At 49.2% G+C, this 14,637-nt stretch overlaps 4 protein-coding genes across 4 annotated transcripts; 2 read left to right on the top strand and 2 right to left on the bottom strand.

Annotated features, from left to right (window-relative positions):
• Nucleotides 1–53: 53 nt before the first annotated feature.
• On the bottom strand, nt 54–4,350 carry BX661DRAFT_197998 (uncharacterized protein; the record flags this gene model as incomplete). The annotated part of the gene is made up of 8 exons (XM_051538188.1): nt 54–137; nt 186–686; nt 725–1,024; nt 1,051–1,612; nt 1,697–1,870; nt 1,950–2,455; nt 2,533–2,699; nt 3,366–4,350. The coding sequence occupies 8 exons, from the start codon at nt 4,348–4,350 to the stop codon at nt 54–56; spliced, it is 3,279 nt and encodes a 1,092-aa protein (XP_051392235.1).
• Nucleotides 4,351–4,792: 442 nt separating this feature from the next.
• Nucleotides 4,793–5,695, top strand: BX661DRAFT_142599 (uncharacterized protein; the record flags this gene model as incomplete). Its single annotated transcript, XM_051532956.1, has 1 exon — nt 4,793–5,695. One exon carries the CDS (start codon nt 4,793–4,795, stop codon nt 5,693–5,695), a length of 903 nt encoding a protein of 300 aa, XP_051392234.1.
• A 76-nt stretch (nt 5,696–5,771) lies between these two features.
• BX661DRAFT_181572 (uncharacterized protein) lies at nt 5,772–9,775 on the bottom strand. Its single transcript, XM_051535748.1, has 3 exons — nt 9,455–9,775; nt 8,148–8,483; nt 5,772–7,859 (listed from the first exon to the last, which is right to left on the bottom strand). Exons 1-3 carry the CDS (start codon nt 9,509–9,511, stop codon nt 5,859–5,861), a joined length of 2,394 nt encoding a protein of 797 aa, XP_051392233.1. The 5' UTR covers nt 9,512–9,775; the 3' UTR covers nt 5,772–5,858.
• Nucleotides 9,776–11,889: 2,114 nt separating this feature from the next.
• On the top strand, nt 11,890–14,597 carry BX661DRAFT_221127 (citrate synthase; the record flags this gene model as incomplete). Its single annotated transcript, XM_051538831.1, has 2 exons — nt 11,890–12,251; nt 13,293–14,597. The coding sequence occupies exons 1-2, from the start codon at nt 12,210–12,212 to the stop codon at nt 14,595–14,597; spliced, it is 1,347 nt and encodes a 448-aa protein (XP_051392232.1). The 5' UTR covers nt 11,890–12,209.
• Nucleotides 14,598–14,637: the final 40 nt, after the last annotated feature.

The raw sequence follows: 14,637 nt of genomic DNA, 5'->3' as shown, positions 1-14,637 counted from the left end.
ATAATACATTTACCTATCTAAAGTGCCAACATGTGGTACATTTGAGCCAGCTTTCAAATATCGAGATACGCACCGTACATGTCAGCGCACATCTTGTTTGCTCGGCCCAGCACAATTTTCAGAGCGATTTGCCATAGCTGGGAGTCAGACTGCTGCGTGCAGCGGAATTTAAAATATTTCAAGACATTTGTTGCCTTCATCAGATCGCGGTGTTGGACCAGCTCCTCTATATAGTCACCAACCTCATTAATGTCCTCTTCCAGCGGTCCAGCACTTGAGGAGTCGACCCATGCGCCGACAAGCCGATGGACGTCACTGATATCAGATGCGCCGTAAAGCATAGACATGGGAGTCGCTCCGATACTAGGGCCTGTCACCACTGTTGCTTTAGCACCAGCAGCTGCCAAATTGTGGTTTGTCATTGGTGTTATTTTCTCGCTCACTGTGAGTTTTGTCTTGATGTACTCGCGGGCCAGCTCGCGGCAAATGCTCATGGGGAGGTTCTCCCACACATTTGTGTCCATCTGCGACGGCATAACCAAGTCCAGCGTCTCTACCCTTTTGAACGCCTGAAGAAGATTTACGTTGCCTGCTTCCCCTTTGATCCACTGGAAGTCGGCTGGAATGTGAGTTTGCGTGGTCTGCCTCGTCTCCCACTCCCGATGCCGCTTCTGGGTATTTTCAATCTAGCAGAGCCTGTATGAGGCAATTCTCTAGGAGATACGCCCATAGCAGATATGCTGCCTGCCGTTGTGGTAATGCTGGCACCCGGGGTTGTCTGCCGATAATACGACTCCAACTCCTGCCGTATTGAGTCTGGCAACTCACTCAGAACGCTGGTATCCAGCTGCGACGCCGTCGGCAAATCATGAAAAGCATGCTGGCCTGAATTTGGGCCCTCACTAAATTTCGCCTTGGATTTTGCCAACATACTGCCAATGTCGCCCCCACCACTGGAATCAAACGAGTTCAGCTTGTACACCTGGGTTCCCACCGACCGGATGTCAAGCGGATCAATGGACATCTGGTGCAGCAGCTTGATACACGCACTGGCCACTTTTCCGGCTCGTTGGTCATCCGCGATAGCACTGCCGACTTTGACAAGCTATCACAGATGCCGTGGCCCAGAAATTTTGCTGGCTTCCCTTCTCCCTCGCGCCGCTTCTTTATTTTGAGCGTAACCGAGCTGCCTGTGCGCTTGGCTGCCGACATTGTCCTACACACTTCGCTGGCAAGCCTGGCTATAAAGTTGTCGGCGTCGGCTTGGTTGGAAAACCGAACACCCCACCCAATGTCTGCGCCGAAAACCTGCCGTGGTTTGTCCGACTCCAACGTTCCCTCATCAACGCCGCGGCTGAAATTGAACAGCGTGACTGCCATCTTCTCTCCGCAAATATCCTGCAGTCTTTGCAGCCCAGTCGCTCTAACCTCTGCTACACTGCTGATCCCGTTGCTGGCAAGACTCCTCTCCACCATGTGTCCAATGCCAGGAAGATCGCGGACACTAATATTCAGGTTGCAAAATGACTGTGTATTGAGCGAGTGTACGCCATCAGGCTTGGCCCTGGTTGTAGCCATTCTAGCAAGTAGCATGCTTGGGCCGATGCCGATGCTGACCGCGCACCCTGTGGCCTTGTGTACCCGCTGTCGAATATTCTAGGCAAGTAATTCGGCATTTCCGTCAAAGTCCTGCCACAACCGTTCGGTAACATCCAAAAGCGCCTCATCCACACTGACCGCCTGTATTTCGTCTGCAATTGCAATGATAATATCGTAAAATGTCTGAGATATCCGCTTGTACGTCTCAAACTGGTAAGGAATAGTCATCAGCGCCGGACACAGCTGCCGGCCCTGGCTCATGATCATCCCGCTTTTCACGCCAAACGACCGGGCAATATAGTTGCAAGATGCTATCTGACTAGTACTGCTAGATTGATCAAATTGCTTACCGTAAGCAGTCCATCGCCGTCCTCTGTGTCCATGCTGTGGTGTTGCTGGGAGTGACATACTGCCACTGGTTTGTCTCTGAGGTATGGATGTGAAAGCAGGCTTGCCGAACAAAGAAGCAGTCGAAATCAACGTGCATGATTATTCGGTCGCGCGGAATAGCCGAGCCGCCGCATTGGTTCAGCCTGCTGGGCCTGTCTTGCTTCCGGCGCAGCTGTGCAACATAGTCCTTCAACTCGACCTTCCACGTTGACAGATGGTGGAGACGCGAGCTAGCATAGTAGCGCTGTATAAAATCATTCTCTGTCGCCAAATTCTTACGCACCCACTCGCGGTTAAGCCCTTCTTCGAATCTGTCAATAACCGGGATGTATTCTGGCCACATTACCATCGCCCGATTTATTGCAGAGTCGTTGGCAGAAATTCCCAAATGTACGGGGGGTCTTCCTAGAACACCCCTAGACCAGTCTGTATCAGCCAGCAGTCTCATATTGTCGTCGTAGGATGACTTAACGGTGGGGAGCCCGGTATTGCCCTGCCAATAAGCGCGTATTTGTGCCACGCCAGCTGTTTTCCTGCCTTGACGCTGTCCACAACCCACTCTGGCCGTACAACCTTATAGTTCCTAAACTCTTTCTCCTTGGACATGGCCAGGCCAGAAGCAATGATGTGCGTCACCTGCGTCTTTGACAAGCAGCGCAGAAACTGGCCGCCGCGCTCAATCAATATAAGCTTCAGCTCGTAATGAGAGGCTGCGTGTACCCATTGATGTGGAAGACAACACCATCAAATATACGGTCGTATTTGGGCGCATTGACAGTCCTATATTGAAGAAAAATAACCAAACTGGCCATTAGCATGGTTTTAGTATTGATGTCAAGTGCGCTGTAAATATATTTTCCGCACATTTTTCATGTTTGCACGTCTGGCATGACATGCAGCTTATCTCTGCTCTGCTTGCTCAGCCAGCTCGCGCTTCTGCTGTTCGTAGTACGCATTAAAATCGCCAAATGTCGGTGCTATGGTAGACGGTTCCATAGTAAACTCGGGTGGTATGTTATCGTCCGGCTTATTGTCAAGCAAGGCTACGCGATGAAAGCGAGAACTGTGAGTATTGTTTGCATCTTCTGGGCTGAGCTGGCACTCTCGATATGTGCTACCGCCACTGCCGCTAGAATGGCCTTTAAAATGAGCATTTGGCTTATCCATTTGGCTTGAGTATGAACGCTTTTTTATAAAAAAATTGAAATAAAATTATCTAGATGGATGCAAATGAGACCATCACTTGTGGCTGCGGAAACCTTTTAGTGAGCAGTCTATAATCGAGAGCTTGGCTGCGCACAATCATGGGAAGTTCACACTTGAACAATATTTTGCACTGTTTTATTGAACCGACTTTGCAAGCAAAGTAAAATGACTGAGCTGCGCTTGCGCCTCCTCAGTTCCCTTGCGAATCACCAATACAGCATCCCTCGACCTTTGCAAATTCGCCTGCGCCTTCTCCAGCCTGTGCTGTTCTATCTTCAACTGGTTCCGGTCCTCTTCGAGCATAAGCCTCAGAAGCGAGTCGTCAAACTCGAGCCCGCCGTTATCTTCGGGCAGACGCAGTCCGCTCACACGGGGCTCGATATGCAGGGACACACCGGCATTGCGCAGCTGCTCGTTCTCCCAGTCGCTCGGCTCGTCCGCATCCTGCGCCTGCTCGATTGATTGCTCTTTGGCCCTGCGCGCGGTGAAATTAAACTCGTTGCGCTCGGTCTTGTCTATGATCACCATGTCCAGCTCATCCTCGCCCTCAGCTGCCCCGTCGTCAAACGGATCATCCAGCTTGGTCTCGTTTGTGTCGTTCACGCGGGAGCTCGCCATGTTGTCGGTCAATGATATAAAATCGTCGCCTTCACTAAACCTGTCCTGGTCAATATCCAAGCCGTCGTCCTGCTGATCTGTCGCCGCCGCCGCTGCTGCCTGGCGTTGTCGGCGCAGTTTTTTTGCCAAAAAGATATCCTGCGCGTTAGGAATCCCCTCGTCAGCAAATGGATACGCCTTGTCTGCACATGTCTCCTCGCTCAAATCCAAAGGCTTTGCCGATGCGCTCTTTAGTGCTTCAAAGTCCTCAGCCAAATACGTTCTGGCTCCAGCCTCGTTTGCGCCCGTCTGTCCAACAAGACCATCGTTTAGCTGAAGACTGGCCCGGATTTTCTGTGTCTGTGTAGAATCCGATTTATCCTCTGTGCCAAAGCTCAATCCGGTGGACGCTGAGAGCGGTGTCGCGGGCTTGCTTGTCTGTTTTGTTGATCGCTTTACAATGTTCACTGGCGCGTCATCGACTAGCTCTTCTTCTGCCGCATTGTCGTCTCTCTTGCGAATATTCCTCCGCACTTTGGACTTTTTAAACCCAAACATGATGACTTTATAAATACAACGTGTAAACCATATGAATATGCGTTGGACCCGTTTAAAGCGCCTAGAATTTTTCAATATCACAATAAGATATTTGACAGTGCTGATGCGCGCGACAATGTATTTGGGCTTAGTCACGTGTATTTTTGAGGCAGCTTTCAAAATTTGCAAGGCGGTGGGGTTTTCGCGCGCACGTATATTACAGTTACTGCTGTCTCTGCTTCTGTCGCATCCTCCGATGTTGTATCCTTCATGAAAAATACAATATACACGATATACAGCGCATTATTGATACAGTAACATTTTCTGGCACACTGACTTTCTTTTTTATTTTTACAACACCAAGCATCTCTCTTTGGTAAAGAAACATTTATTTACCTATACCCCTTTTTTAAAAAAAAATATATATTAAGCTAGCTTTTCAAATATGGCCACATCATCCAGCATGGACAGATACATTGCCAACATCCGTGGTAAAGTGGCCATAGTCACCGGCGCAGCCAGCGGGCTAGGCAAACAACTGAGCAAAGCTCTAGCCGAAAACCAACTCAAAGTCTTACTCGTTGACATTGACCCGAAAGTAGAACAAGTATCAAACGAGTTAAACGAGCAGCACCACAATACAAGCTGGATAGTTTTAGATTTATGCGAGCGAGGCTCCATCCAGAAATTCTTTGACAAGGCTATTGATAAATTTGGCCATATTGATATTGTCGTTAACAATGCAGGGATTGCCAACGAGAGGTCATTGTTCAGTCAGGAGGATCATAAGGAGTTAGACCGGATTATTGATATTAACCTGCGCGCTCCCATGGAGGCCACCCGGCTGGCCGTCAGGTATTTCAGAGAAACTGGTATTCGCGGCACTGTGCTGAACACTGCGTCGGTCGGCGGCCTCATGCCCATTTCGTTGATGGAGAGCTACGGGTCGACCAAGGCCGGGATTATATTCTTTACAGCATCATGCAAGGCACTGGCACCGCAAGTACGTGTTAATGCCGTGGCGCCTTATTTTACTGATACTCCCTTGGTTGCTAACAACCGCTTGGTTCAAGCGTACCCGTTGGTTCAGAAGATTGGACTTATGAAGCCAGAGAAAGTTATCAAAACCATGATCAAGGCGCTCGGTGACGAGTCTCTGGCAGGTGACACGCTTATGATTGCAATGGGCGCAAAGGCCGAGAAACTGTTATTTTATGATGGCCTGACGCTGCAAGTCACCGCATATATTGCTGGCGGTACAGTCAACAAGTATGCGGCGTCTATCAGCTCGTACTTTTCGAGTATGCTTAATTCGATTCTGGGTTTCCTGAGGAATCCTGTCCCTGTAGATATTAAAAGGGAGTAGACAAATGTCTCTGACAGTTATGCGCTTGGACACATTTACCAGCAACAACAACATAAATCAATATGAAAAAGGACATGAATAATGCAAATGTAGATATTTATAAGATAAATTAAAAGTTATTGGATATGGTTGGTAAATAAATAAATTAGAAATGGTTGTGCACTCAGTTGATGTCTGTCTGCTCGGACAGCAATTTGACAGAAGCGATTGTCGAATTGGACACTGAATTGCCATCGGTCGCGGCCAGCGATGGATACGAAGTTGGCATATGCGAAAGGATCGATGGGTCCAGCGAAGCGCTGCGGACCAGCCGACCCGAAGTAGTCAAAGAATCAATGCGGTAGTTAATCAAATGAGGATTAACGGGTGTGTGTTCCTTGTTGCTGTCAGGGCCAAAAGGATCCCGCAAAGGCAGCATGGAAACATGCAATGGAGATTCATTCGACGCTGTGGACAGCCCCTTAGACATGGGCACACCATACTTTGTGTCGTTCTTCATTGGAGCAGCAGTGACGGCAGTCAATGTGCGTGGCGACTGAGGGTATGATATGTAATGTTTTTTCGCACCCTTACCATGACGGCTGTCGGTCCCAAATTCTGCAGACGTCGCAGAATGCGGCGCGCTCGAATTATCAACGCAGCCCGCCTCGGTCACCGGTGAAAGCATGTCTGAGTCAAACTCCTTCCACAAGGGCGTGGATCCTGGCGAAAAAACAAGCGGGCTGCACCTGCCATTATCACTTCGCCTATTACTGCTGTTTATCTGCGACGTCATCCGCGGACGAGCGGATAAATTCTGGGTAAGCTGCGTGGCCGTGTAAGAGTCCTTGCGTCGCTCTTGTATTTTCTCCAAATGCTTCATAAAAAGACGCCCGACCATCCGGCGGTGCAGCGCCTCGAATCCCTCGTGAGAGTGCCGGCGAATCATCTCTAAGCGTGAAGACGGTATTTCGACTGTTCCCGCGGCAATGCTCAACCGCCGGCCCTCGGACAGAGAACCACTGTTGGCACGGGACACTGGCGTGCGAACAGGCCCGATAGGCCAGGAGTACTCGTGGCTGTTAGCTCCAGCGGGGGCGCTAATCTCATAAAATGCATCTGTCGACAACCGACTCCACTTTTGCAAGTTTGCCTCGAGGGCTGATAGCAGCTCGTCCTCGACTGGAAATATAGAGACGAGCTCGGTAAAGAACGGGCGAATAATAATGTTTCCAAAGTCCAGAGACACTTGGCGCTGGTCGGTGCATGTGCGGTCCATGTTGGGTGACACTGGAAGTCCCAGCTTCTTCTCGGCATCGCCCTGATGGAAGGACTCGGCATTCATCAGGTCGGACCATTTTTTGCACATGTCCCAGGGCAGCACTGGATTGAAGACATCGACAGCGTGGAGCAGAATGTTAATCAGGGTTTGCCTCTGCGTGCTGTCCAGCAGCGCATCGCGCATAGAAACCGACCGCCTGACTTGCAAGCGCCGGCCCTTTCCTCTCATGGCACGACTCATGCCGAGACTTCCAATGCCAGCAGTGGGCGGCTCAGCCAAGTGCGTCTGGGCAGACGCATCCAAGTCTTCTATACTGCTTTTCGGCGTAAGAGTGCCAGCTGCAGAAGTAATGCTGGGCGTACTGGCGGGATTCAGCAGTGAGTACGAATATAGCGACTTCGTTGGCGCCGGAGGTTCGCTAGGAGAGCGGCATCGGATGACATGCCCGCTGGTTTTCAACCGATTTATATTCGGGCTGGGTGTGGGCTCGTATGGTGTGCTCGTCTCCAGGCTAGTGGTGGGCTGCTCTGGGTTGCTATATTGTAACAGTGGGTCGACAAGGCACTCCTTTTGGTACGCTTCGTGTTCGGATATCCGGCGGGCCTTTTTTGACAACACTGATACAATCACCTTGCACTCTTCGACGCCATTGAAGTGCCGTGACATGTCGGTATGCAGAATGGCGGACAATATGCTGTTCATCATGCGTGTGGCCACGTCAACCTCAATGGTCGTGCTGTCGCTGTACATTGGGTCGCGCAGATTCTCCACGTTGCGCAGCAGCCGGTGCTTTGCAATGTACTCTTTGGCGAGGTCCATCGAGTAGCGCTCCAGAATGGCGTCGGGGTACCTCTGAGCAAACTCTGTCTTGGCGTTCTTCTGGAACAGATTGTTCATCCCTGGCTACAAATGGTTGTAAATTTGTTACAATGAAAGGCTGTTATTAAAAATGCATGCAATGAACACACTTTTTGTCTACTGTAATTGTAGTGCATAGCCGCAAATACAAATCCAAGAAATACATGCATAGAAAGAACAATACATCGCATTGACGTGCATTGACGTGCAACACAAGACAAGAAAGACAATGAACAAAAATTCAAAATAAGAAAGCTCATATCTCATGTCATTCATGCCCAATTTCAATATAAGCGAGGCGAGACAATCTTGTCCACGTGCGTTGATACTTACATGACCGCTGTCGTGGCAAAGGCCAGCTATGAGCAAAGATGCAATGTCGTAGGAGGCCAAGTATGCAGCAGCGTGCAGGTCGCACAAAACATAATATAGCTTGACCACGACGTCAATGGCATGGTTGAACGAGTGGTAGGGCACCTTATTATAAAGCTTCTCTATATCCAGGCAGAAATCCAGCATTTCGCTAGGTGTCAGCTCGAGAACTGTCAGCACGTTCATGTTTTTGAAAATGGCCAAGAGAATGCCCTGCTGTTCAGCCCGCGAGTACGCCCACGGATCGAATGCCAAACCGACAGAGCCCCACTTGTCGTCCAAGTACGAGTTCATGGTCTACAAGACAAAAATCAAAATATAATTGGGGACTTTTAATAAAACAAGCATTTCATTGTTTGCGGCGTGTGTTTGCGTGGTTCAGCGGATCAGCATTGTCATCATTAAGATTGACGTGTTAGGATGATAAAAAAACACTGCAACAGACAGTATTGTCGAGGTTTCATTGTTTCGGTGATGGTTACTAATGATGCCTGTGCGTGCGATCTGGCGCTGGGGGTGTTCTGCCAAATGAAGTGGAAAATAAAAGCCAGAGCGACACAATATATACCCGACGATCAACAACCAGTGACGGAAAAGGCAAAAACAAAGAGCATCAATTAAATTAATTCCACCAGATTTTCGAGGGTATTTTGAACGGCACACAGCACACAACTGGTAATTGGGCGTTTGCGCAGTGTCATTCACTATTCACCATTCACCATTCACCATTCACAAACCGCAGTAAATTGTGAATGCAAAAAAAATCAGTGGTTCTGCTTTGGCAAAAGACCAAGATAATGGCGCGGAATAATAAATTATGCGCCAAAGGCTAAATGAAATTGCAGAGAAGCAATTTTCTGCTTTCTTTTTGGTCCTTTTAACAGGAAAAGTGTTGGTCATATGGATTCATTCCTTGAAAGACATGCAAAAAGGCAAAAGAAAGCGCAAATGATGCATTACAAAACAGCCGATCCCACGACAGACAAAGCGGCCCTTGGTAGAATTTTGCAATTGCCACACCTCAAAAAAATTGGCATTGTCAGCTGCTGTTTATATTACTGCGCGCAACACAATATGCCAAGCAAACACCGTTAAATCATATGTGTGCATTTGCTGACATGCAGTAGCGCCTTTAAACAGGGCCTCAAAAAAGAATTGGATAAATGAATGGCCATATACAGAGAGGGAGAGATAAAAGGGAGGAGAAAAGGTGTCGTCTGCGCATATAAAATAGTGTATTGAGTGTGGGCGTGTGGGCGTGTATATACCTTTTCAGCCATTTCTAGCTCATCAGCGCTGAGCTGGTTATGTTTGCAGTTGAGCATGGTGCGAGAAAACCTCGTGAACAAGACAATTGAAAAAACAACGAGTGTAGTAAAAGCCCAAGAACGAAAAATCAGCCGAGTGAAAAAAGAGCGTGAAAATATCGACAAATAATTTAATAAAACGAGAGACGATTCTTTGTCTAGCCTCGTCTGGAAAGTGGTTATGAAATAGACAAAATTGTGTAGCGCCGTTGCATTAAACGAAAAAATAAAATAAAAATGAGTAATGTGAAAAAGAAGGGGAGGGAAAGGGTTGGTTGAGCGGGCGATGCAGTCTTTTTAAATGCAGCACAGTCGCGCAGGCAATAGCAAAATTGCTGAACTGACACCCAGGATAAAAGTAGAGCAAGTGAATAGAATAAAGAGAAAACAAAGTAAAGAAAAAGGGGATGGATGGATGGTGCCGATGCAGTCAACGAGAAGCTGAATGCGGGCGTAAAGGCAAAAAAGAAATTGTTGTCAAACAATAAAAAAAGAAAGGAGGGGCAAAAGAAAAAGCAAAAAAATTAATACAAAGCGAATTAAAAAGCTGGTTGGGCAAAAAAGGGTGAGGCCATGTTTAAAGACGCAAAATAATGTCTCCTCAAGTCCACTATGTTCGGTAAATGCTCACCGAGCGGAGTGGCTGGGGGGGGGACCAATGACGAATTTGGGTTGTGCTCATCTGCTCCGTCTCTGTGTCAGGAGAGAAAGAAAAATAAAACAATAGAATGGCTGAGATACAAATTCAAATTCAGTACCAACTTCAGCATATCTAGCCATTCCTGCGGCTATTGCGTCAGCCGGTGACATCGTGTGGCAATACGCGTAGTTTGATGGTGGTGTCATTTAATGCAGGTGCAGCCTCGCTTATTCTAGTGTGTGTTCTCTCCTTTTGCCTCGTTGGCAGAAAAACAAAAATTCCTATTTTTGCATAAAAGGAGTAAATAGAGGGGGTGGTCACAGCGCACGGAGCGACACCCCCTCTCTTCCCCCACTCTGCTGCAAGTGATCGGAAATCCTATTGTGGCAATGCGTCTGCTCTGCTCATGGTATAAAAAATAACCGCCTCATTAAGGCTCGTCGCAGGATCCCAAGTGGGAAAAACAGCCAGGTGTCTCCCAGTCAACCGTAATTCAAATAACTGAAATTCAAATAACTAATTCGAATGTTGCATTTTTCATTCTTCTTCCTCTAAACAACGAGTGGCGAGTGCAATGTGGCTGCAACGCAAGCCACATTTCTGAATTGTCCGCTGACCGTACACAGTTTGGGGGAACAATTAGGACACAAACTTAGATTGGATCAGCTGTTGCTTTCATTCCATATCCTTGTTCCCACCTGCCGGAATTTGGGGGGTGGCCGGAAAGAATAGCAGAGGCAAAAGCGCTGTAGAAACAAGCTTGGAAGGCCCGGAAGGCTCGGAAAGGTTGTCGAGTTGCTACTGGCAAACCGATTAATCAGATCAACGATTTCAAGATTACTGCTGGGCTATTTTCCATTCATCTTTTTCTGTATGCGAAAGTGAGTCCGCTCACTCGTTCACCCGCTGCGGAAAAGAACCCAGTCTTGTCGGATAATTAATTTATCTGCGCGCGGAGCCGCAAAGGCGCAAGACAGGCAGCGTTCGGCAGGCACAACAGGCTTTATAGTTGAGGGGCTTTTTTCCCGGCGGTGAAAAGATAACGAGACATGTGACATATATACCACCTATTTCAGCTGATTTCGACTTTTAGTCTGTAACTCTGGCTCGCAATCATGCATGTGTGAGCCACATGCTTAGCCATTGCGCCTGTGAGGCCTCGAGTCGATGGCGGCGCAAGCTTAATTGAAGCACGCCTTGCCTTGCGTTGAACACAGAGCCAGAGCATAACGCTCGAAACTCAGGGCGGTGGGGGAAGGCTGCTGCGCAAGGTGTTTAAATACTGTCCAAGTATTTTTTATCTGCAGAGCTCGGTTAATTTCCTTGAATCGGTTTAAAGCTTCAGCGCTTCGTCCAAACAACGAAAAGGGCTGGCGGACTTGCGACATGTTTGCGGACTTCAGCCGCCTTGGGGAATTCCTGACCGGCTGACCCACGCCTCCTTTTGTCCTTCTCTCTGTTCAAGCGCCTGTCCGCAAAGCTGCGAAAGTCCGTGTCCCCTGCTGTATTTCAACGTTATTGTCACACGGCCCGTCTTTATCTGTATCTCTCTGACATGCGCGCGTCACGGTGCTTAAGCCCCCCGAACAAGTGAAAAATGAGAGCACCAACTTCACTCTGCCGGATAACCATCCAGCAAAAGGGCAAACAATTGGCCAATCGCTAAAGCCGATTTTCCTTGGTGCACCCTCGCAGCCCAAAAAAAGTGGGCAGTGCACGCTCTTTCTCCCTTACTCTGGCTGCTGTGCTCCGGTGGCCAATCCTTATCTTTTCGTCCATGCCAACACAAACAAGGGAAGGCAGTACAACATACAAAATGAAATCAAGTGTTCATTTCGTATGTGCGGCGACTGATGTGCAAACAGTAGCGACAGCAGCCAAGAAGAGCAATTTCCGGATTTTTTTATCTATTGGGATGCCATCAATTTCCGCCATTAACACCATCCCCGTTATAAGGAGGAGCCTGTCTTCAGCTCTTGTCGCATTTACTTTCTTTTTCTTTGCTTTTTTCCTTGCTTGTTTATATTTTTATTCTTTCTTATACTATTTTTAATACACACTTGCTTTTAAAAAACCATGTTTGTTCTTCGCGCCACCAGCAACGCCTCCGTCCGCTCGGTAAGTAGCCCCTTGCTTATATCTCGTGTGTATGCCTTTTGCTATCGTGCTTGGCAACTCTTCGCCCCCTCGTCTCTCCTTGTCTTCTTTTAATGCTATATCTCGGAGTAGCCACATGCATATACTTTTGCTATTTTGGTCTTATGTATGGAGGAAGCCATGAATTCGGGCAGAGTTCTGCGATTCGAAAGCGCCGTCGTTTTTTCTAAATTCATTTGACTTGGCGATATTACTCTTTGCTTTTGTCGACAACGGGCGCACACAGCAAGCACGATAACGATTTGAACACACATCCTATACTGTCTTTTTATCTTGTTCAGCAAACTTTGCTGCTGTGATTTGGGCCGGCGTGCTTCTATCATCTTTTCTCTATCGTCCACGTCTTGTTTTTTATTGTTAATTTGTGACGTGGCGGTTATCCGACTTGCAATCGTCCAGTTCAGGCCCGTGAGATAAATTGGCGACAACAATGGCCTTTGTCGCTGTGTTGATACAGAAAATATCGCTTGAAAAGAAGGCCAAGGTGTGTCGATCCCGCACGATCCTTTTCATTGTCCAGAATCGAGATAAACCAAAAAGCAGCGCTACTAACACATTTGTTTCTTCATCGTGGCACATCTTTTTGTTTTTAACGCGTTTCAAACCAAATAGGTCAGCAAAGCTGTTCCCTCGATTGCGGCTCTCGCCCGCTTCAAGTCGACCTCTTCGTCTGCCGCTGTAAGTAGCAACCAACCAAATAAATGACAACTTGCAAATGATTATGTGCATATTGCGCTTTTGAATAGTGTGTGCGAGGACGCAGGCGTGATTTCTACTTTGTCTCGACAAAATGCGATTTTGCATGCTGTCTACCGCGCCCAACCATGGCCAGCGCTCCCCAACCGAATGCCGGCGGCCATAGCTGCAGGTTTACGCTGGCCGATAATGATAAAGTTTACGCAGAGCGCATATCTATTTGATTTTCATTACGCTAATCACATCATCACCACAAAAATGATTTTGATTTTCCCAAACTTTTCTTTTTGCTCGCAAAAAATCTAGTCTCTCAAGCAGCGCGTCCAGGAGCTGATTCCCGAGAAGATTGCCGAGGTTAAGGAGGTCAAGCAGAAGTACGGCGACCGTGTTCTGGGCGAGACCACCGTTAACATGGCCTACGGCGGTATGCGCGGCATCAAGGGTATGGTCTGGGACACCTCGCTCCTCGATGCTGATGAGGGTATTCGCTTCCGTGGCCTCTCCATCCCTGAGGTTCAGGAGACCCTGCCCAAGCCCAAGGGTGCCACCGAGACCACTCCCGAGGCCCTCTTCTGGCTTCTGCTCACCGGCGAGGTGCCCACCCAGGCCCAGGCCCAGTCCATCACCGATGAGCTCAACTCGCGCGCGTCGCTGCCCGATTTCGTCATCGACCTGATTGACCGCTGCCCCAGCACCCTGCACCCCATGTCGCAGTTCTCGCTGGCCGTCAACGCCATGCAGCACGACTCGCAGTTTGCTAAGGCCTACCACGCCGGCATCAACCGCAAGGACTACTGGGACCCCGTTTTCGAGGACTCCCTTGACCTGCTCGCCAAGCTGCCCCTCGTCGCGTCGCGCATTTACCGCAACGTCTTCAAGGATGGCAAGCACGGCTCCATCGACACCTCGGCCGACTACTCGCAGAACTTTGCCAACCTCCTCGGCTTTGGCGAGAACCGCGAGTTTGCCGATCTGATGCGCATGTACCTTGTTATCCACTCCGACCACGAGGGCGGCAACGTCTCGGCTCACACCACCCATCTTGTTGGCTCGGCGCTGTCCGACCCCTACCTGTCGTTCGCCGCTGGCCTTAACGGTCTTGCTGGTCCCCTGCACGGCCTCGCCAACCAGGAAGTCCTGCGCTGGATCCTTAACATGCAGAAGGAGATCGGTACTGACACCCCCACTGAGGAGCAGATCCGCGACTACTGCTGGGCGACCCTTAACTCGGGCCGCGTTGTCCCTGGCTACGGCCACGCTGTCCTGCGCAAGACCGACCCTCGCTACATGGCCCAGCGCGAGTTCGCCCTCAAGCACCTGCCCGAGGACAAGCTGTTCAAGACTGTCAGCGCGCTGTACAAGGTTGTCCCGGGTGTCCTGACTGAACACGGCAAGACCAAGAACCCCTGGCCCAACGTCGATGCCCACTCGGGTGTCCTCCTCCAGCACTACGGCCTCGTCGAGCAGGACTACTACACCGTCCTGTTCGGTGTCTCCCGCGCCTTCGGTGTCCTGTCGCAGCTCATCTGGGACCGTGCTCTCGGTTTCTCCATTGAGCGGCCCAAGTCGCTGACCACTGAGGCCATCCGCAACATATTCGAGAAGAAGTAAACGTACTTGCTGATACTCAAGGTCCATTCAAAATGCGGCT

This window comes from Kickxella alabastrina (assembly GCF_025024165.1).
Source record: "Kickxella alabastrina strain RSA 675 chromosome Unknown BX661scaffold_9, whole genome shotgun sequence".
Taxonomy (NCBI): domain Eukaryota; kingdom Fungi; phylum Kickxellomycota; class Kickxellomycetes; order Kickxellales; family Kickxellaceae; genus Kickxella; species Kickxella alabastrina.
Note: the sequence above shows the minus strand (reverse complement) of the source record. Positions and strands in the feature narration are given on the sequence as shown.